The sequence below is a fragment of the Petromyzon marinus genome, chromosome 57 (assembly GCF_048934315.1).
Source record: "Petromyzon marinus isolate PM22_M1 ecotype Great Lakes invasive population chromosome 57, UKy_Petmar_22M1.pri1.0, whole genome shotgun sequence".
NCBI lineage: Eukaryota > Metazoa > Chordata > Hyperoartia > Petromyzontiformes > Petromyzontidae > Petromyzon > Petromyzon marinus.
The window spans coordinates 4,850,879-4,875,276 of NC_133723.1; the positions used below are offsets into that span (position 1 = coordinate 4,850,879).

Below are 24,398 nucleotides of genomic sequence, written 5' to 3' on the forward strand. Positions count from 1 at the left end.
GTGACGGTGAAGGTGACGACAATGGTGGACTAGGACGGTGGAGACGATGGTAGACGCGACGGTGGACGGTGACCAGGCGCCGTGTCTCCACAGACGTGAACGAGTGTGTGACCACGCCGGGCGTCTGTTCCCCGGGCTCCTGCCAAAATCTGGAGGGCTCCTTCCGCTGCGTCTGTCCCCCCGGCTACGAGGTGGTGGTGGACGTCTGTAAAGGTGAGGGGTGATGGTGGTGGTGGCGGTGGTGGGTTGCGTTGGTTTAGACGGTGGCAATGGTGGTGGCGGTGGTGGCAGTGGTGGCATTGGTGGTGGTGGTGGTGATGGCATTGGTGGTAATGGTAGTTGTGGTGGTGATGGCATTGGTTGTGGTGGTGATGGCATTGGTGGTAATGGTGGTTGTGGTGGTGATGGCATTGGTGGTGGCGGTGGTGGTGGTGGCAGTGGTGGTAATGGTGGTGATGGCATTGGTGGTAATGGTGGTGGCGGTGCTGGCATTGGTGGTAATGGTGGTGGCGGTGATGGTGGTGGTGGTGGTAATGGTGGTGGCGGTGATGGCGGTGATGGCATTGGTGATAATGGTAGTTGTGGTGGTGCGCTCCAAACCCGGCCACACGAGTCTCATTCCCGCTCACGGCCAACACTGGTGACGATTATCTCGGCCTCCCTCAGGTTGACTCAGCCTCAAATGAGCGCGCCGCCGCTCGGCAGACAAAGGCGGCCGGGCGTGGTGCTAGCCACTCACCCCGTCTTGCGCCAACGCTGGCCTGGATAGGTTCTCGCTAACAAACACCACTAGCCCCCTTCCAACCTGTGAGCGCTACACGGTGGGGGGGGTGGGCCTCTGCCTGTGCGCCGTGTAGATGTGAACGAGTGCGTGCGTGAGCCGGGCCTGTGCCTCCTGGGAACCTGCGTTAACACGAAGGGCAGCTTCCAGTGCCGCTGTCCGCCGGGCTTCGTCCTCTCGCTCAACGGACGCACGTGCTACGGTGAGAGTCGCCCGCCCGCCCATTCGCCCGCTCGCTCACCCGTCCGACCGCTCGCTCACTCGCCGACGACATCGCCCGCTCGCTCGCTCGCTCGCTCGTTCACTCGCCCGCTCGTTCACTCGCCCATTCCCTCGCTTGCTCGCTCATTCACACTCTCGCTCACCCACTAGCTCGCTCATTCACTCACTCGTCAACCCACTCCCTCAATCATTCACCCGCCCACCCGTTTGCCCGCTCCCCTGCCCCGCTCACCACCCGCGTCTCCCGCCAGGCTTGTGCACTCACCCGCTCACCCACTCGCTCACCCACTCGCTCACCCACTCGCTCACCCACTCGCTCACCCACTCGCTCATCCACCCACCCACTCGCTCACCCACTCGCTCATCCACTCGCTCACCCACTCGCTCATCCACCCACCCACTCGCTCACCCACTCGCTCACCCACTCGCTCACCCACTCGCTCACCCACTCGCTCATCCACCCACCCACTCGCTCACCCACTCGCTCACCCACTCGCTCACCCACTCGCTCATCCACCCACCCACTTGCTCGTGCGCTCACTCGCTCACACCATCACCCAGCTATTCAACCATTCTCTCTCTCGCTCGCTCTCTCTATGTATGTATCAGAGCGTCTGCGTGTAATCCTCTCTCTCTATGTATGTATCGGATGGTCTACTCGTGATCCTCTCTCTCTATGTATGTATCGGATGATCTGTGTGATCCTCTCTCTCTATGTATGTATCGGATGATCTGCGTGTGATCCTCTCTCTCTATGTATGTATCGATGGTCTACTCGTGATCCTCTCTCTCTCTATGTATGTATCGGAGTGTCTGCGTGTGACCCTCTCTCTCTATGTATGTATCGGATGATCTGCGTGTGATCCTCTCTCTATGTATGTATCGGATGGTCTGCTCGTGATCCTCTCTCTCTCTGTATGTATCGGAGTGTCTGCGTGTGATCTTCTCTCTCTATGTATGTATCGGATGGTCTGCTCGTGATCCTCTCTCTCTATGTATGTATCGGATGGTCTGCGTGTGATCCTCTCTCTATATGTATGTATTGGATGGTCTACTCGTGATTCTCTCTCTATGTATGTATCGGATGGTCTACTCGTGATCCTCTCTCTCTCTCTCTATGTATGTATCGGATGATCTGCGTGTGATCCTCTCTCTATATGTATGTATCGGATGGTCTGCTCGTGATCCTCTCTCTCTCTATGTATGTATCGGATGGTCTACTCGTGGTCCTCTCTCTATGTATGTATCGGATGGTCTACTCGTGATCCTCTCTCTCTCTATGTATGTATCGGAGTGTCTGTGTGTGATCCTCTCTCTCTCTATGTATGTATTGGATGGTCTACTCGTGATTCTCTCTCTATGTATGTATCGGATGGTCTACTCGTGATCCTCTCTCTCTCTCTATGTATGTATCGGAGTGTCTGCGTGTGATCCTCTCTCTCTATGTATGTATCGGAGTGTCTGCGTGTGACCCTCTCTCTCTATGTATGTATCGGATGGTCTGTGTGTGACCCTCTCTCTCTATGTATGTATCGGATGGCCTGCGTGTGACCGCGGCGTGGCCAGACACCCGCAAGAGCTACTGCTTCACGCGCTTCGAAGAGGGCCGCTGCTCTGTACCGAAGCCGTTCAACACCTCCAAGGCACAGTGCTGCTGTAGCGCCATGCCCGGCGAGGGCTGGGGAGATCCCTGCGAGATCTGCCCGCGGCCCGTAGACGGTACGGTACAACGCCTTCCGCCGCCCTCTCCCGACACAGATTCATCATGGCGGGGGGCAGCCCCCCCAACCCCGCCCAACCCATATTTTTTTCAATAATTATTAATATTTTTTTCATGTAAAAATATTTCGTATATTTTTTGCACGACTGACTGACACTGGACCACTGACTGACACTGCACGACTGACTGACACTGCACGACTGACTGACACTGCACCACTGACTGACACTCCACGACTGACTGACACTGCACCACTGACTGACACTCCACGACTGACTGACACTGCACGACTGACTGACACTCCACGACTGACTGACACTCCACGACTGACTGACACTCCACGACTGACTGACACTGCACGACTGACTGACACTGCACCACTGACTGACACTGCACCACTGACTGACACTGCACCACTGACTGACACTGCACGACTGACTGACACTGCACGACTGACTGACACTCCACGACTGACTGACACTCCACGACTGACTGACACTGGACCACTGACTGACACTGCACGACTGACTGACACTGCACCACTGACTGACACTCCACGACTGACTGACACTCCACGACTGACTGACACTGCACGACTGACTGACACTCCACAACTGACTGACACTGCACCACTGACTGACACTGGACCACTGACTGACACTGCACGACTGACTGACACTGCACCACTGACTGACACTCCACGACTGACTGACACTCCACGACTGACTGACACTGCACGACTGACTGACACTGCACGACTGACTGACACTGCACGACTGACTAACACTCCACGACTGACTGACACTTCACGACTGACTGACACTGCACCACTGACTGACATTCCACGACTGACTGACACTCCACGACTGACTGACACTGCACGACTGACTGACACTGCACCACTGACTGACACTGCACGACTGACTGACACTGCATGACTGACTGACACTCCACGACTGACTGACACTGCACGACTGACTGACACTGCACGACTGACTAACACTCCACGACTGACTGACACTGCACGACTGACTGACACTCCACGACTGACTGACACTGCACCACTGACTGACACTCCACGACTGACTGACACTGCACGACTGACTGACACTGCACGATTGACTGACACTGCACCACTGACTGACACTGCACGACTGACTGACACTCCACGACTGACTGACACTGCACCACTGACTGACACTGCACGACTGACTGACACTGCACGACTGACTGACACTCCACGACTGACTGACACTGCACGACTGAATGACACTGCACCACTGACTGACACTCCACAACTGACTGACACTGCACGACTGAATGACACTGCACCACTGACTGACACTCCACAACTGACTGACACTGCACCACTGACTGACACTGCACGACTGACTGACACTGCACAACTGACTAACACTCCACGACTGACTGACACTGCACCACTGACTGACACTGCACGACTGACTAACACTCCACGACTGACTGACACTCCACAACTGACTGACACTGCACGACTGACTGACACTGCACGACTGACTGACACTGCACGACTGACTGACACTCCACGACTGACTGACACTCCACAACTGACTGACACTCCACGACTGACTGACACTCCACGACTGACTGACACTGCACAACTGACTAACACTCCACGACTGACTGACACTCCACAACTGGCTGACACTCCACGACTGACTGACACTCCACAACTGACTGACACTCCACGACTGACTGACACTCCACGACTGACTGACACTGCACAACTGACTAACACTCCACGACTGACTGACACTCCACAACTGACTGACACTCCACGACTGACTGACACTCCACAACTGACTGACACTCCACGACTGACTGACACTCCACGACTGACTGACACTGCACGACTGACTGACACTCCACGACTGACTGACACTCCACGACTGACTGACACTGGACCACTGACTGACACTCCACGACTGACTGACACTCCACGACTGACTGACACTGCACGACTGACTGACACTCCACAACTGACTGACACTCCACGACTGACTGACACTGCACGACTGACTGACACTGCACCACTGGCTGACACTCCACGACTGACTGACACTGCACGACTGACTGACACTGCACGACTGACTGACACTCCACGACTGACTGACACTCCACGACTGACTGACACTGCACGACTGACTGACACTGCACGACTGACTAACACTCCACGACTGACTGACACTGCACGACTGACTGACACTCCACGACTGACTGACACTGCACCACTGACTGACACTCCACGACTGACTGACACTGCACGACTGACTGACACTGCACGATTGACTGACACTGCACCACTGACTGACACTGCACGACTGACTGACACTCCACGACTGACTGACACTGCACCACTGACTGACACTGCACGACTGACTGACACTGCACGACTGACTGACACTCCACGACTGACTGACACTCCACGACTGACTGACACTGCACCACTGACTGACACTGCACGACTGACTGACACTGCACGACTGACTGACACTCCACGACTGACTGACACTCCACGACTGACTGACACTGCACCACTGACTGACACTGCACGACTGACTGACACTCCACGACTGACTGACACTGCACGACTGACTGACACTCCACGACTGACTGACACTGCACGACTGACTGACACTCCACAACTGACTGACACTCCACGACTGACTGACACTGCACGACTGACTGACACTGCACGACTGACTGACACTCCACGACTGACTGACACTCCACGACTGACTGACACTGCACCACTGACTGACACTCCACGACTGACTGACACTGCACGACTGACTGACACTGCACGATTGACTGACACTGCACCACTGACTGACACTGCACGACTGACTGACACTCCACGACTGACTGACACTGCACCACTGACTGACACTCCACGACTGACTGACACTGCACGACTGACTGACACTGCACGACTGACTGACACTCCACGACTGACTGACACTCCACGACTAACTGACACTCCACGACTGACTGACACTGCACCACTGACTGACACTGCACGACTGACTGACACTGCACGACTGACTGACACTCCACGACTGACTGACACTCCACGACTGACTGACACTGCACCACTGACTGACACTGCACGACTGACTGACACTGCACGACTGACTGACACTGCACGACTGACTGACACTCCACGACTGACTGACACTGCACCACTGACTGACACTGCACGACTGACTGACACTCCACGACTGACTGACACTGCACGACTGACTGACACTGCACGACTGACTGACACTGCACGACTGACTGACACTCCACGACTGACTGACACTGCACCACTGACTGACACTGCACGACTAACTGACACTGCGCCACTGACTGACACTGCACCACTGACTGACACTGCACCACTGACTGACACTCCACGACTGACTGACACTGCACCACTGACTGACACTCCACGACTGACTGACACTGCACCACTGACTGACACTGCACGACTGACTGACACTGCACCACTGACTGACACTCCACGACTGACTGACCCTGCACGACTGACTGATACTGCACGACTTACTGACACTCCACGACTGACTAACACTTTTTCCACTGACTGACACTGCACCACTGACTGACACTCCACGACTAACTGACACTCCACGACTGACTGACACTGCACCACTGACTGACACTGCACGACTGACTGACACTGCACGACTGACTGACACTCCACGACTGACTGACACTCCACGGCTGACTGACACTGCACCACTGACTGACACTGCACGGCTGACTGACACTGCACGACTGACTGACACTCCACGACTGACTGACACTGCACGACTGACTGACACTGCACGACTGACTGACACTCCACGACTGACTGACACTGCACCACTGACTGACACTGCACGACTGACTGACACTCCACGACTGACTAACACTGCACGACTGACTGACACTGCACGACTGACTGACACTGCACGACTGACTGACACTCCACGACTGACTGACACTGCACCACTGACTGACACTGCACGACTAACTGACACTGCACCACTGACTGACACTGCACCACTGACTGACAATGCACCACTGACTGACACTCCACGACTGACTGACACTGCACCACTGACTGACACTCCACGACTGACTGACACTGCACCACTGACTGACACTGCACGACTGACTGACACTGCACCACTGACTGACACTCCACGACTGACTGACCCTGCACGACTGACTGACACTGCACGACTTACTGACACTCCACGACTGACTAACACTTTTTCCACTGACTGACACTGCACCACTGACTGACACTCCACGACTGACTGACTCTCCACGACTGACTGACACTGCACGACTGACTGACACTGCACCACTGACTGACACTCCACGACTGACTGACCCTGCACGACTGACTGACACTGCACGACTTACTGACACTCCACGACTGACTAACACTTTTTCCACTGACTGACACTGCACCACTGACTGACACTCCACGACTGACTGACTCTCCACGACTGACTGTCACTGCACGACTGACTGACACTGCACCACTGACTGACACTGCACGACTGACTGACACTGCACCACTGACTACCCACGTAGCATCAACCACCATCACACGAACTCCTGTCATCCTCGCTGCTGCTTGTAGCTGCTAACCACCGGACAAAGGCGGTGGTCACCGCAATGCACGGTGCTTTCAGACGCGCTGCTGCGGCCGTCTGGAACGCTCTTTCCTTCCGATATTATGAAGCCACTGGAGCTGTGCACTTTTAAATCGTCTGGATTGACAAACTCCTTTCTTTAGAACTGCTTTTTGTTGTGGTTTGTCGTCTTTCCCCTGCTCCTCCGAGTAGCACGGTTGGCTATGTAAAGTGCAAAATACGTTTAAATACAAACGTACGTAGAGACAAATACACTTGCACAGAGACACATAGACTCACCGCACAGAGGCTCATAGACTCAACACACAGAGACACGTAGACTCAACACACAGAGACACATAGACTCAACACACTCACCACACAGAGACCCATAGACTCATTACACAGAGACACCTATAGATTCATCACACAGAGACACAGACTCACCACACAGAGACACATAGACTCACCACACAGAGACCCATAGACTCATTACACAGAGACACAGACTCACCACACAGAGACACATAGACTCACCACACAGAGACCCATGGACTCATCACACAGAGACCCACAGACTCACCACACAGAGACCCATAGACTCATCACACAGAGACCCATAGACTCATTACACAGAGACACAGACTCACCACACAGAGACACATAGACTCACCACACAGAGACCCATAGACTCATCACACAGAGACACAGACTCACCACACAGAGACACATAGACTCACCACACAGAGACCCATAGACTCACCACACAGAGACCCATAGACTCATCACACAGAGACCCATAGACTCATCACACAGAGACCCATAGACTGACCACACAGAGACACATATACTCATCACACAGAGACACATAGACTCATCACACAGAGACCCATAGACTCATCACACAGAGACCCATAGACTCACCACGGAGAGACCCACAGACTCACCACACAGAGACCCATCGACTCACCACACAGAGACCCACAGACTCACCACACAGAGACCCACAGACTCACCACACAGAGACCCATAGACTCACCACACAGAGACTCACAGACTCACCACACAGAGACACATAGACTCACCACACAGAGACACATAGACTCACCACACAGAGACCCATAGACTCATTACACAGAGACACAGACTCACCACACAGAGACACATAGACTCACCACACAGAGACCCATGGACTCATCACACAGAGACCCACAGACTCACCACACAGAGACCCATAGACTCATTACACAGAGACACAGACTCACCACACAGAGACACATAGACTCACCACACAGAGACCCATAGACTCATCACACAGAGACACAGACTCACCACACAGAGACACATAGACTCACCACACAGAGACCCATAGACTCACTACACAGAGACCCATAGACTCATCACACAGAGACCCATAGACTCATCACACAGAGACCCATAGACTGACCACAAAGAAACACATATACTCATCACACAGAGACACATAGACTCATCACACAGAGACCCATAGACTCATCACACAAAGACACATAGACTCACCACGGAGAGACCCACAGACTCACCACACAGAGACCCATAGACTCACCACACAGAGACCCATAGACTCACCACACAGAGACTCACAGACTCACCACACAGAGACACATAGACTCACCACACAGAGACACATAGACTCACCACACAGAGACCCATAGACTCACCACACAGAGACACATAGACTCACCACACAGAGACACATAGACTCACCACACAGACACCCATAGACTCACCACACAGAGACACAGACTCACCACACACAGACCCATGGACTCATCACACAGAGACACATAGACTCACCACACAGAGGCCCATAGACTCATCACACAGAGACCCATAGACTCACCACACAGAGACCCATAGACTCATCACACAGAGACCCATAGACTCACCACACAGAGACACATAGACTCACCACACAGAGACACATAGACTCACTTCACAGAGGCCCATAGACTCACCACACAGATACACATAGACTCATCACACAGAGACCCACAGACTCACCACGGAGAGACCCATAGACTCATCACACAGATACCTATACACTTATACAGAGACCCATAGACTTGTCACACAGAGACACATAGACTCACCACACAGAGACACAGACTCACCACACAGAGACACATAGACTCACCACACAGAGACCCATAGACTCATCACACAGAGACACAGACTCACCACACAGAGACACATAGACTCACCACAAAGAGACCCATAGACTCACCACACAGAGACCCATAGACTCATCACACAGAGACCCATAGACTGACCACAAAGAAACACATATACTCATCACACAGACACACATAGACTCATCACACAGAGACCCATAGACTCATCACACAGAGACACATAGACTCACCACGGAGAGACCCACAGACTCACCACACAGAGACCCATAGACTCACCACACAGAGACCCACAGACTCACCACACAGAGACCCACAGACTCACCACACAGAGACCCATAGACTCACCACACAGAGACTCACAGACTCACCACACAGAGACACACAGACTCACCACACAGAGACACATAGACTCACCACACAGAGGCCCATAGACTCACCACACAGAGACACATAGACTCACCACACAGAGACACATAGACTCACCACACAGACACCCATAGACTCACCAAACAGAGACACAGACTCACCACACACAGACCCATGGACTCAGCACACAGAGACACATAGACTCACCACACAGAGGCCCATAGACTCATCACACAGAGACCCATAGACTCACCACACAGAGACCCATAGACTCATCACACAGAGACCCATAGACTCACCACACAGAGACACATAGACTCACCACACAGAGACACATAGACTCACTTCACAGAGGCCCATAGACTCACCACACAGAGACACATAGACTCATCACACAGAGACCCACAGACTCACCACGGAGAGACCAATAGACTCATCACACAGATACCTATACACTTATACAGAGACCCACAGACTCGTCACGCAGAGACCCACAGACTCACTCACACAGATACCCACAGACTCACCACACAGAGGCCCATAGACTCATCACACAGAGACCCATAGACTGACCACACAGAGACCCATAGACTCATCACACAGAGACCCATAGACTCATCACACAGAGACACAGACTCACCACACAGAGACCCATAGACTCACCACACAGAGACCCATAGACTCACCACACAGAGATCCATAGAGTCACCACACAGAGACACATAGACTCACCACACAGAAACCCATAGACTCATCACACAGAGACCCATAGACTCATCACACAGAGACCCACAGACTCACCACACAGAGACCCACAGACTCATCACACAGAGACACATAGACTCATCACACAGAGACCCATAGACTCATCACACAGAGACACATAGACTCACCACGGAGAGACCCACAGACTCACCACACAGAGACCCATAGACTCATCACACAGAGACCCACAGACTCACCACACAGAGACCCACAGACTCACCACACAGAGACCCACAGACTCACCACACAGAGACCCACAGACTCACCACACAGAGACCCACAGACTCACTCACACAGAGACACATAGACTCACTCACACAGAGACCCACAGACTCACCACACAGAGACCCACAGACTCACCACACAGAGACCCACAGACTCACCACACAGAGACCCACAGACTCACTCACACAGAGACCCATAGACTCACTCACACAGAGACCCACAGACTCACCACACAGAGACCCATAGACTCACCACACAGAGACCCATAGACTCACCACACAAAGACCCATAGACTCATCACACAGAGACCCATAGACTCACTCACACAGAGACACATAGACTCACTTCACAGAGACCCATAGACTCACCACACAGAGACACATAGACTCACCACACAGAGACCCATAGACTCACCACACAGAGACCCACAGACTCACCACACAGAGACCCACAGACTCATCACACAGAGACCCGTAGACTCACCACACAGAGACCCACAGACTCACCACACAGAGACCCACAGACTCACTCACACAGAGACCCACAGACTCACTCACACAGAGACCCACAGACTCACCACACAGAGACCCACAGACTCACCACACAGAGACCCACAGACTCACCACACAGAGACCCACAGACTGGCATCGCGTTCAGTCTGTTGTCCTTCCCCCCAGCGCCTCCTCCCATTAGCACGGTTCTCTGCGTACGGTGCGAACGAAGTTCAACGCAGACAGTGCACCACCGGACACACACGTGACCGCCCCGCCACTCACCTGGCTGCACCACGTGTGTTGTCGCCCAGGTGTGGACTTCCAGGAGCTGTGTCCCCTGGGAGTCGGCATCATCCCTGGGCCTGACGAGAGCCGCGTCGGTGGGTCACGTGACGCACGCACAGCCCCCCCCCCCCGCCCCCCCCCCACTCCGCTCCCTTCCAATCCACTGCTGGATGAGGGCCTTCCCTTCCCACGTCGCGCCGGTCGCGGGAGGGGGAGGAGGGGTGGGGGGCGGGGCGGGGGGGGCGGGGCGGGGGGGGCGGGGGGAGCGCAGAAGTACAGCGCAACGTCCACGTTAGCACCGCCGCTGGCGACCCGCCGCTCACGGCGCTCGCCCATCGCAGGGACCGCCCAGGCTGAGAGCCTGCTGAGCTTTTACAGCTCAGCAGGCTGAGAGCCTGCTGAGCTTTTACAGCTCTGGTGAGATGGGGCGCATTGCCGGCGATACGGTCGACAAGGTTAGCCCCTTTGTGTTGCGACGTGTCCACGTGTCTCCTTGTGCGTGTCTCTCCCTGCGTGTCTCCGCGTGTCTCCCCGCGTGTCTCCCCATGTCTCCCCGTGTCCCCACGTGTCTCCCCGTGTCTCCCCATGTCTCTCCCCGTGTCCCCACGTGTCTCCCCGTGTCTCCCCATGTCTCTCCCCGTGTCCCCACGTGTCTCCCCCGTGTCCCCGCGTGTCTCTCTGTGTGTCTCCGTGTCTCTCCGTGTCTCCCCCGTGTCCCCGCGTGTCTCCCTGTGTCTCCCTGTGTGTCTCCGTGTCTCCCCCTGCGTGTCTCCCCGTGTCACTCCCCGTGTCCCCGCGCGTGTCTCCTACCTGGCTACCAGCGATCTGTGTCCCCGTGTCTCTCCGTTGTAGTACGGAGTTAGACTGATGGCCTTAATCTAAGTTGTCTTGTGGTTGTTGTTGTTGTTGTTTGACTTGCATCCCACTGGGATTTTTTGCACACAGCGTCGGTGTCCGGTGCTTTTTTCAGGAATATTTTTGCTGTTTTTTTTTTTACATGGATTTTCTGTTTGCACAGTCAACACAAAGTCACTTGAAGATGTTTTTCTTGTTCGTGTTTTTTTTTCATGTTTTTGTTTGTTGTGGTTGCACCCGATTCAAGAGCCGAATGGCTCACAGGGCTATACCAAAATAAATAAAACTGAAACTGAAAACACGGTGGGATTTTTGTCTTTGCCCCACCCCCACCCCCACCCCCCCGCGTGTCCCCGCAGACCTGGACGAGTGTGTGGAGAGCCCCGGCGCCTGCTCCAATGGGCAGTGCATCAACACGGACGGCTCCTTCCGCTGCGAGTGTCCCCTCGGCTACAGCATCGACTACTCTGGGGTCAACTGCATCGGTGCGCCGTGTCCACGCGGGGGCCTCTACCCACACGGCCTGCCTGCTTCACTGCCCGCCGTGTCTGCCTGTCTGTCTGCCCGTCTGTCTGACTGCCTGTCTGTCTGACTGCCTGTCTGACTGGCTGTTTCGCTGCCTGCCTGTCTGTATGTCCGTTGTCCACCTGTACTTACCTTGAATCTCTCGTCTGTCTGCCCGTCCATGCGTCCGTGCGTCTGCTTGTCCATGTGCCTACGTGTCTGTGTGTCCGCGTAACCTCATGTCCGCATGCCCATGTGTCCTCATGTCTGGGTGTCCGCATGACCACGTGTCTGTGTGTCTGTGTGTCTGTGTGTCTGCGTGTCTGTGTGTCTGTGTGTCTGCGTGTCCTCATGCCCACGTGTCTGTGTGTCTGTGTGTCTGTGTGTCTGCGTGTCCTCATGCCCACGTGTCTGTGTGTCTGTGTGTCTGTGTGTCTGTGTGTCTGCGTGTCCTCATGCCCACGTGCCTGTGTGTCTGCGTGTCTGTGTGTCCGTGTGCCTGTGTGTCTGTGTGTCCTCATGCCCACATGTCTGTGTGTCTGTGTGTCTGTGTGCCTGTGTGTCTGCGTGTCCTCATACACACGTGTCTGTGTGTCTGCGTGTCTGCGTGTCTGTGTGCCTGTGTGTCCGTGTGCCTGTGTGTCTGTGTGTCCTCATGCCCACGTGTCTGTGTGTCCTCATGCCCACGTGTCTGTGTGTCTGTGTGTCTGTGTGTCTGTGTGCCTGTGTGTCTGCGTGTCCTCATGCCCACGTGTCTGTGTGTCTGTGTGCCTGTGTGTCTGTGTGTCCTCATTCCCACGTGTTTGTGTGTCTGTGTGTCTGCGTGTCCTCATGCCCACGTGTCTGTGTGTCTGTGTGTCTGTGTGCCTGTGTGTCTGTGTGTCCTCATTCCCACGTGCCTGTGTGTTTGTGTGTCTGTGTGTCCTCATGCCCACGTGCCTGTGTGTCTGCGTGTCTGTGTGTCTGTGTGTCTGTGTGTCCGTGTGCCTGTGTGTCTGTGTGTCCTCATTCCCACGTGTCTGTGTGTCTGTGTGTCTGCGTGTCCTCATGCCCACGTGTCTGTGTGTCCTCATGCCCACGTGTCTGTGTGTCCTCATGCCCACGTGTCTGTGTGTCCTCATGCCCACGTGTCTGTGTGTCCTCATGCCCACGTGTCTGTGTGCCTGTGTGTCTGTGTGTCTGTGTGTCTGCGTGCCCGTGTGTCTGTGTGTCTGTATGTCTGTGTGCCCGCGTGCCCGCGTCCCCGCCCCGCACAGACACGGACGAGTGCTCGGTGGGCAACCCTTGCGGCAACGGCACGTGCTCCAACGTGGCCGGGGGCTTCGAGTGCGCCTGCGACGAGGGCTTCGAGCCGGGCCCCATGATGAACTGTGAAGGTGCGCGCACAGACGAAGGACCCCCCCCCCCCCCCCCCCCCCGCACGCACGCACGTACGTACACGCAACCACGTTGTAGCCTGGACAGGCTGTTCGGGGGGGCTAGTGCTCTTGGCGAGTAGCGGCACCTACGCGCAGGGCACTCGCGTGCAACTCACTCTCCACGCGCGTACGTACACATCCACAAAGATCCCCCCGGGGCGAGTGCTGTTGTCTCATTGGTGCTGTTAGCGAGTTGCAGCACCACTGAGGGCCGGAGCGGCACGCGAGGGGCATGGGTGGCCGGCAAACCGCGCCCGGCCGCCTTTGTCTTTCCTTTCGCGGCGATGTTTTACTGCGCACCGCGCCCAGGTTTCTCATTTGAAGGCTGAGTCGACCTAGGGGAGGCCCAGGACGATTTCAGACAGTCGTCAGCGCCCGCGTTGTGTAGCCATGAGCGCAGCGCGCTAACCGCTGCGCCACCGCTCCCCACACGCGCACACACGCACACGCGTACGTACACGCACACACACAAAGACAAAGATAAAGATCCCCCAAATAGCCTTAACAGACTGTAGGGGCAAGTGCTGTTAGCGAGCACCTATGAAGGCCGGAACGGTACACGAGGGGGTGGGTGGCCAGCACCACGCCCGACCGCCTTTGTCTCCCTAGTGGCGATATTTACACACCGCACCAGGTACTCATTTGAGGCTGAGTCGACCTAGGGGAGGCCCGGGACCGGTTCAGATAATCGTCACTGGTGTTGGCCGCGAGCGGGAATCGAACCCGGGTCGCCAGGTTCATAGCACAGCGTAGCGCTAACCGCTACACTACCGCTCCCCACTACACACACACAAGCGTACGTACACACACACACGCACACACGCGTACGTACGCACACACGTACATACACACGCATACACGTACATACACACACACGCACACGCGTACGTACACACACACGCACACGCGTACGTACACACACGTATGCACACACATACGTACACACACGTACGCACACACGTACGTACCCACACACGCTTACGTACACACGCGTACTTCCGCACACGCGCGCACTCGCAGCTCTGAGCTGTACTCCCATTCAGGTCGGCGTGTATCTGCGTTTTAAATTGCTGAGTTAAATGAATGGCAATGCTCTGACACGTGTGGCATTGTCTTTGTACTGTCTGCTTTTTGGCGTTGTTCTCTGACACTGGTGGTGAGACGAGTCCACACAGAAGTCTCTGGTGTAGGCCAATCAGTTTAAAAAACAATGCGTACACTGTATTGTTATCAGAGCATGTTTTGTTCGCATGTTCACCACAAGTACTGTGCGTGGCTAATCCAGTACCTGATTCCTTGCAAAACGAAAATATGTTGGTGTTTGAACATCTTAAGACCTCCTGTTTTATTGCCAGAAAGTGTAAATACTTGTTACTATTGAAACATTTTAATACTTTTGTAATGACGACTGCAGACTGTTTATTGAAGACAGGTTCACTTGACATCAGGCGGAGACCCCGACTGCAACAGCCCCGAGTCTCCCGCGCATCTCCCCCTTATATACCGACACGAGGCCACGCCCCCCTTCTAGATCATTCTCGCTGACTCTGGACGCTCGCTCTACCGGCAGACTCCACCGTCCTCTTCCGTCACCTGACCACGCTCCCTTCTCGAACATTCTCGGAGCCACCACTCCCTTCGCACTCACAACTGACTCCTCTGTCATTACCTCCCGTGGTCACTAGTCCATTCACACTGCAAGCTGACTCCCCTGTCATTACCTCCCGTGGCCACTAGTGCATCCACACTGCAGGCTAACTCCCCTATCATTACCCCCCGTGGCCACGAGTCCATTCACACTGTAGGCTGACTCCCCTGTCATTACCTCCTGTGGCCACTAGTCCATTCGCACTGCAAGCTGACTCCCCTGTCATTACCTCCCGTGGCCACTAGTGCATCCACACTGCAGGCTAACTCCCCTATCATTACCCCCCGTGGCCACGAGTCCATTCACACTGTAGGCTGACTCCCCTGTCATTACCTCCCGTGGCCACTAGTCCATTCGCACCACAGGCTGACTCCCCTGTCATTTCCTCCCGTGGTCACTAGTCCATTCGCACTGCAAGCTGACTCCCCTGTCATTACCTCCCGTGGCCACTAGTGCATCCACACTGCAGGCTAACTCCCCTATCATTACCCCCCGTGGCCACGAGTCCATTCACACTGTAGGCTGAATCCCCTGTCATGACCTCCCGTGGCCACTAGTCCATTCGCACTGTAGGCTGACTCCCCTGTCATTACCTCCTGTGGCCACTAGTCCATTCGCACTGCAAGCTGACTCCCCTGTCATTACCTCCCGTGGCCACTAGTGCATCCACACTGCAGGCTAACTCCCCTATCATTACCCCCCGTGGCCACGAGTCCATTCACACTGTAGGCTGACTCCCCTGTCATTACCTCCCGTGGCCACTAGTCCATTCGCACCGCAGGCTGACTCCCCTGTCATTTCCTCCCGTGGTCACTAGTCCATTCGCACTGCAGGCTGACTCTCTGTCATTACCTCCCGTGGCCACTAGTCCATTCGCACTGCAGGCTGACTCCCCTGTCATTACCTCCCGTGGCCACTAGTGCATCCACACTGCAGGCTAACTCCCCTATCATTACCCCCCGTGGCCACGAGTCCATTCACACTGTAGGCTGACTCCCCTGTCATTACCTCCCGTGGCCACTAGTCCATTCGCACCGCAGGCTGACTCCCCTGTCATTTCCTCCCGTGGTCACTAGTCCATTCGCACTGCAGGCTGACTCTCTGTCATTACCTCCCGTGGCCACTAGTCCATTCGCACTGCAGGCTGACTCCCCTGTCATTACCTCCCGTGGCCACTAGTGCATCCACACTGCAGGCTAACTCCCCTATCATTACCCCCCGTGGCCACGAGTCCATTCACACTGTAGGCTGACTCCCCTGTCATTACCTCCCGTGGCCACTAGTGCATTCGCACTGCAGGCTGACTCCCCTGTCATTTCCTCCCGTGGCCACTAGTCCATTCGCACTGCAGGCTGACTCCCCTGTCATTACCTCCCGTGGCCACTAGTCCATTCGCACTGCAGGCTGACTCCCCTGTCATTACCTCCCGTGGCCACTAGTGCATCCACACTGCAGGCTAACTCCCCTATCATTACCCCCCGTGGCCACGAGTCCATTCACACTGTAGGCTGACTCCCCTGTCATTACCTCCCGTGGCCACTAGTGCATTCGCACTGCAGGCTGACTCCCCTGTCATTTCCTCCCGTGGCCACTAGTCCATTCGCACTGCAGGCTGACTCCCCTGTCATTACCTCCCGTGGCCACTAGTCCATTCGCACTGCAGGTTGACTCTACTGTCATGACACTTTGATACTGGCCAAAAAGTTAATTTGTTTACCCCTCCTCCCCACTCTCCCTGTCCACCCCTCCCCCTCGCCCCCGCCCCGTCTAGATGTGAACGAGTGTGCGCAGAACCCGCTGCTGTGCGCGTTCCGCTGCGTGAACACGTACGGTGCGTACGAGTGCACCTGCCCCGCGGGATACGTGCTGCGGGAAGACGGGCGCATGTGCCAAGGTGCGTCCTCCCGTGTGTGTGTGTGAGTGTGTGCGTGAGTGTGTGTGTGTGAGCGTGAGTGTGTGTGAGTGTGTACGTGAGTGTGAATGTGTGAGCGTGTGTGTGAGTGTGTGTGTGAGCGTGAGTGTGTGCGTGAGTGTGTGCGTGAGTGTGAGCGTGTGCGTGAGTGTGTGTGTGAGTGTGCGTGAGTGTGTGTGTGTGAGCGTGAGTGTGTGTGTGAGTGTGTGTGTGAGTGTGTGTGTGAGTGTGTGTGTGTGTGAGCGTGAGTGTGTGCGTGAGTGTGTGTGTGAGTGTGTGCGTGAGTGTGTGTGTGTGCATGTGTGTGTGGATGCATGCCGGGTCCAAGCAAGAACATCTGCTGGACTACATAGTGACGGACCAGCGAATGCGAGCCCATGTCCTTGACACCAGGACCTACCGTGGAGCTGATCTGCCCTCTGACCATCGACTAGTCATCTGTAAGATGTGCCTGCCATTCTTCCACTCCGGTGGTGGGTGTACACCCAGGACCCCATTCCAACATAATGTGGCCTGGTCTCAGTTATCTGATGAAAGTTGCAAGCGAGAATTTCATCATCGCTTGCGGCTGGGATTAGCATCGTCCCCGACTCCTCCTGATGTCGAGGGTAAATGGGCGAGGTTTAGGACTGTGACTCATGCAGCTGCAATGGCTGCTTTGGGTACGCGGTCCAGACCTCCCCAGAGACCCTGGCTGACAGAGGAGGTGTTCAGGATGGTTGAGAAAAAGCGACAGGCCCACTGTCATCGGCTACAGAATCCCACGTCAGAGAATGAGGAGGCTTACCGCAGCCTTCGCTCGGAGGTTCGGAGAGCCGTGAGGCGCTGCAAGGATGGGTGGTGGTCGCGGCTTGCTGAGGAGATGGAGTCTGCCTCAGTGGCCCGTGATCACAAATCTCTATTTAACTCCATCAAAAAGTAACCTGCAGCGCCACACCTATTACCATCATTAGGGGAAAAAAACGGTGATCCAATCTCCGACCCCCAGGAACAGGTTCGCAGATTTGCTGAGCATTTCTGTGAGGTCCTGGGGGAGGGAAAATCCCTCAGCCAGGAAAACATCGTGGCACAAAGTGAGGATGACCCTGCTGAGGCTGCGGTGCCTCAAATATTGGAAGAAGTCACCCCCAGTGAGTGGCTGGCTGAGGTGCCATCTGCTGAGGAAGTATTGAAGGCGATCCGGAGTCTGAGACCAGGAAAGGCAGCGGGCAGAGATGATCTCCCAAGCGAAATGCTGAGGGAGGGTGGCGTTTGTGCACAGACTGCCCTATTTGACATCATAACAACAGTCTGGACCACTGGACGGGTTCCGCAGGATTGGAAGGATGCCCTGGTGGTCCCCCTTTTTAAGAAGGGGGACCGCACAGACTGTAACAACTACCGGGGCATCTCACTCCTCAGTGTGCCAGGAAAGGTCCTGGCAAGGATTATTCAGCATCGCCTTGCCAGGCACGCTGAGGAGAGGCTTGCGGAGCCCCAATGCGGTTTCAGGAAAGGGCGGTCCTGCACAGATGCCATATTTTCTGTCCGTCTGCTACAGCAGAGGTGTAGGGAATTCCAACAAGACCTACATCTCTGCTTTATTGACCTGGCCAAGGCCTATGATACCATCAGTAGGCCTGGGCTCTGGGTCGTTCTTCGTGCTTTTGGAGTACCTGACCCTCTGCTCACGATCATTAAGGACCTTCATGATGGTGAGCGGGCCCGGGTAAAACTACGTGGCCGGGAGTCAGAGCCATTCCCTGTACACCTTGGGGTGTGACAGGGATGTCCTCTGGCTCCCACATTATTTAACATCTATTTTGACCACGTAGTTCGTGAAGCCTTCAATAGCTGTACCGGGGGAATCTCCATATGGTACAGATATAATGGGAGGCTAATCGATGCCCGGGTGCGGTCAAGGGATGGCTCCCTATTGCTCAACTACGTTATGTATGCTGATGACTTGGTAATGGCTGCTCAGTCAGAGGAGGAGTTGGAGACGCTGCTGCTGAGACTAGAGCGTGCCACTAAGAGGTGGGGCCTTACCATCAGCCCCACCAAAACTAAGCACCTGCCTGGGTATTTTGTACCATTGGACACTCCACCCCCACAACTCCCAATCGGTGATGGGGCAGTTGTGGAGAGAGTGGAGAGTTTCCCATACCTGGGCAGTGTGCTTATGACTGGCTCCAGTTTAACAGCAGAGGTCTCACTCCGAATCAGTCGAGCGGCAATATCTTTTCATCGGTTGCGTAACGCTGTGTGGAAGCTACCTGGTCTGTCGCTCCGCACTAAGCTTCAGGTCTTCTCGGCCACGGTCATTCCCTCCCTTCTCTACGCTTGCGAAACGTGGACCCCCCTAATGGAACATCTTCGCTGGTTAGAAACATTTAGGCTGGCCTGCCTACGATCCATCCTGGGTTTAACCAGACTGGATTGTGTGAGGAGCTCACAAATCCTTGAAAGATCTGGGCAGGGTCCCATCGGTGAGCTCCTCCGGCAGGCAAGGCTGCGATGGCTGGGTCATGTAGCCCGCATGCCCAGCCACCGCATGCCGAAACAGCTTTTGTTTGGCCGGATTGAGGGGGCTAAGCGGGCGCGGCACGGGCTAGAGAAGAGATGGAGTGATCTGGTACAGGAGGACGTGGAGCTGAGTGGACTTGCCGATGACTGGTACCAGCGGTGTCAAGATCGGCCTCTGTGGAGGAGGCTCGTGAAGGATGCTACTGGGCAGTTGGAGGCAGTCGCCCTCCAACAACAACGGAGGGCGGAGGAGCGACGCTCAGAACAACGAGCGGAGCGCCGGGTGGCTAAAGCACAGCAGGTTGGCACAGTAGGGGGCACAGGTGGTGCATCAGCCAGTCATCTCAGTCAGTCGACCCGTGGCACCTGGGTCTGCCCCGTGACCTCCTGCCAGTGGGTGTTCGACAATTCACGTGGCCTCAGGGTGCACATAGCCTGGCACAAGCGTCGTGGTGACGTCACCGCCACTTAGTGGCGAATGGCGGATGTTGTTGTATGTGTGTGTCTGTGAGTGTGAGTGAGCGTGTAAGTGTCTGTGAGTGTGCGTGTGAGCGTGTGAGTGTGTGTGAGCGTGTGAGTGAGTGTCTGTGTGTGAGTGTCTGCGTATGTGTCTGAGTGTCTGTGTGTGGGTGTGTCTGAGTGTCTGTGAGTGTGAGTATGTGTGAGTGTCTGTGAGTGTGAGTGTGTGTGAGTGTCTGTGAGTGTGAGTGTCTGTGAGTGTCTGTGAGTGTGAGTGTGTGTGAGTGTGTGTGAGTGTCTGTGAGTGTGTGTGAGTGTGTGTGAGTGTCTGTGAGTGTGTGTGAGTGAGTGTGAGTGTCTGTGAGTGTGAGTGTCTGTGAGTGTGTGTGAGTGTCTGTGAGTGTGTGTGAGTGTCTGTGAGTGTCTGTGAGTGTGAGTGTGTGTGAGTGAGTGTGTGTGTGTGTCTGTGAGTGTGAGTGAGTGTCTGTGAGTGTGAGTGTCTGTGAGTGTGAGTGAGTGTCTACGTGCGAGCATGCTGGATGCGGTGTGCCCATAGACGCGGACGAGTGTGAGGAAGGCCTGCCCCGCTGTGAGTGTGTGTGTGTGAGCATGTGTATGTGTGTGAGTGAGTGTGTGAGTGTGAGTGAGCGTGTGAGTGTGTGTGTGAGTGTGAGCGTGTGAGTGAGTGTGTGTATGTGTGTGAGTGAGTGAGCGTGTGTATGTGTGTGAGTGAGTGTGTGAGTGTGAGTGAGCGTGTGAGTGTGTGTGTGAGTGTGAGTGAGCGTGTGAGTGAGTGTGTGTATGTGTGTGAGTGAGCGTGTGTATGTGTGTGAGTGAGTGAGTGTGAGTGTATGTGTGTGAGTGTGTATGTGTGTGAGTGTATGTGTGTGAGTGTGTGTGTGTATGTGTGTGAGTGAGTGTGTGTGTATGTGTGTGAGTGTGTGTGTGTATGTGTGTTGAATTCGTAGTTTCGTGGTAATTAATTGAAGGTGGAAGGGTTACCAGCCCCTCGCACCCGTCCACTACGAATTCAACTGAATTCAACTGAAATATGTAACAACTAAGCTTGTGCCGGAGGCCCCGGGGGGCCAGGCGTCTATGACGTCTCCTGGCCAAACCCCAATTGGCGGAGCCAGGAGATTGAATACCTACCCTCGGGGCTACTCCAGAAACAACGAAAAGCCACTACGGTTGGCCACGTGGAATGTTCGAACGCTCACTGCAGAGGAGAGGCTGCCACTCCTCTGTCGGGAGCTGGACCGGTACCGCCTGGATCTATGCGGCATTCAGGAGGTCCGGTGGACCGGCTCTGGCTCCTGCCACCATGAGGGGTGGACAGTCCTCTACTCGGGGCAGCAGACTGCCAAACAACAGGGTGTGGGTCTTCTTTTGAACAAAAGAATGAAGGGGGCGTGGGAGCGTGGCGGTGAGGTGTGGGAAGCTGTAAGCCCCAGGCTACTTTGGGCTCGCCTTCCCATCAACCGGAGGCGAGGAATGGTGGTCGTGGTTACTTATGCCCCCACCGAAGATGAACATCCGTGGAGGGATGCAGGCAAAGCCGATGAGTCAGATGCCTTCTATGACCTCCTGTCACAGGTGCTGGCTAAAGTGGCCCCTCGGGATAGAGTCATCATGTTGGGTGACTTCAATGCCCGAGTTGGTCATGATACTGGCACCTGGTCTGGAGTGATTGGAGGGCATGGGCCAGATCAGCTCAATAACAACGGTAGGAGGCTGCTAGATTTTTGTGCAGCCCATGGGCTTGTAATTACCAACACGCTGTTCCGGCATCGGCGCATCCACACAACATCATGGATGCATGCCGGGTCCAAGCAAGAACATCTGCTGGATTACATAGTGACGGACCAGCGAATGCGAGCCCATGTCCTTGACACCAGGACCTACCGTGGAGCTGATCTGCCCTCTGACCATCGACTAGTCATCTGTAAGATGCGCCTGCCATTCTTCCACTCCGGTGGTGGGTGTACACCCAGGACCCCATTCCAACCTAAAGTGGCCTGGTCTCAGTTATCTGATGAAAGTTGCAAGCGAGAATTTCATCATCGCTTGCGGCTGGGATTGGCATCGTCCCCGACTCCTCCTGATGTCGAGGGTAAATGGGCGAGGTTTAGGACTGTGACTCATGCAGCTGCAATGGCTGCTTTGGGTACGCGGTCCAGACCTCCCCAGACACCCTGGATGACAGAGGAGTTGTTCACGATGGTTGAGAAAAAGCGACAGGCCCACTGTCATCGGCTACAGAATCCCTCGTCAGAGAATGAGGAGGCTTACCGCAGCCTTCGCTCGGAGGTTCGGAGAGCCGTGAGGCGCTGCAAGGATGGGTGGTGGTCGCGGGTTGCTGAGGAGATGGAGTCTGCCTCAGTGGCCCGTGATCACAAATCTCTATTTAACTCCATCAAAAAAGTAACCTGCAGCGCCACACCTATTACCATCATTAGGGGAAAAAACGGTGATCCAATTTCCGACCCCCAGGAACAGGTTCGCAGATTTGCTGAGCATTTCTGTGAGATCCTGGGGGAGGGAAAATCCCTCAGCCAGGAAAACATCGTGGCACAAAGTGAGGATGACCCTGCTGAGGCTGCGGTGCCTCAAATATTGGATGAAGTCACCCCCTGTGAGTGGCTGGCTGAGGTGCCATCTGCTGAGGAAGTATTGAAGGCGATCCGGAGTCTGAGACCAGGAAAGGCAGCGGGCAGAGATGATCTCCCAAGCGAAATGCTGAGGGAGGGTGGCGTTTGTGCACAGACTGCCCTATATGACATCATAACAACAGTCTGGACCACTGGACGGGTTCCGCAGGATTGGAAGGATGCCCTGGTGGTCCCCCTTTTTAAGAAGGGGGACCGCACAGACTGTAACAACTACAGGGGCATCTCACTCCTCAGTGTGCCGGGAAAGGTCCTGGCAAGGATTATTCAGCATCGCCTTGCCAGGCACGCTGAGGAGAGGCTTGCGGAGCCCCAATGCGGTTTCAGGAAAGGGCGGTCCTGCACAGATGCCATATTTTCTGTCCGTCTGCTACAGCAGAGGTGTAGGGAATTCCAACAAGACCTACATCTCTGCTTTATTGACCTGGTCAAGGCCTATGATACCATCAGTAGGCCTGGGCTCTGGGTCGTTCTTCGTGCTTTTGGAGTACCTGACCCTCTGCTCACGATCATTAAGGACCTTCATGATGGTGAGCGGGCCCGGGTAAAACTACGTGGCCGGGAGTCAGAGCCATTCCCTGTACACCTTGGGGTGCGACAGGGATGTCCTCTGGCTCCCACATTATTTAACATCTATTTTGACCACGTAGTTCGTGAAGCCTTCAATAGCTGTACCGGGGGAATCTCCATATGGTACAGATATAATGGGAGGCTAATCGATGCCCG

General features: G+C 55.1%; 1 protein-coding gene across 1 annotated transcript in view; it reads left to right on the forward strand.

Moving 5' to 3' along the window:
• The window catches only part of LOC116954924 (fibrillin-2-like), a 516,076-nt gene that overhangs the window by 462,771 nt on the left and 28,907 nt on the right, over positions 1-24,398 (forward strand). Inside the window, exons 51-57 of the mRNA XM_076052694.1 lie at positions 94-213; positions 858-983; positions 2,570-2,722; positions 11,729-11,797; positions 12,917-13,042; positions 14,318-14,437; positions 17,899-18,021. Of these exons, the coding sequence (XP_075908809.1) occupies positions 94-213; positions 858-983; positions 2,570-2,722; positions 11,729-11,797; positions 12,917-13,042; positions 14,318-14,437; positions 17,899-18,021 (837 nt within the window). The remainder of the gene's footprint in view (positions 1-93; positions 214-857; positions 984-2,569; positions 2,723-11,728; positions 11,798-12,916; positions 13,043-14,317; positions 14,438-17,898; positions 18,022-24,398) is intronic.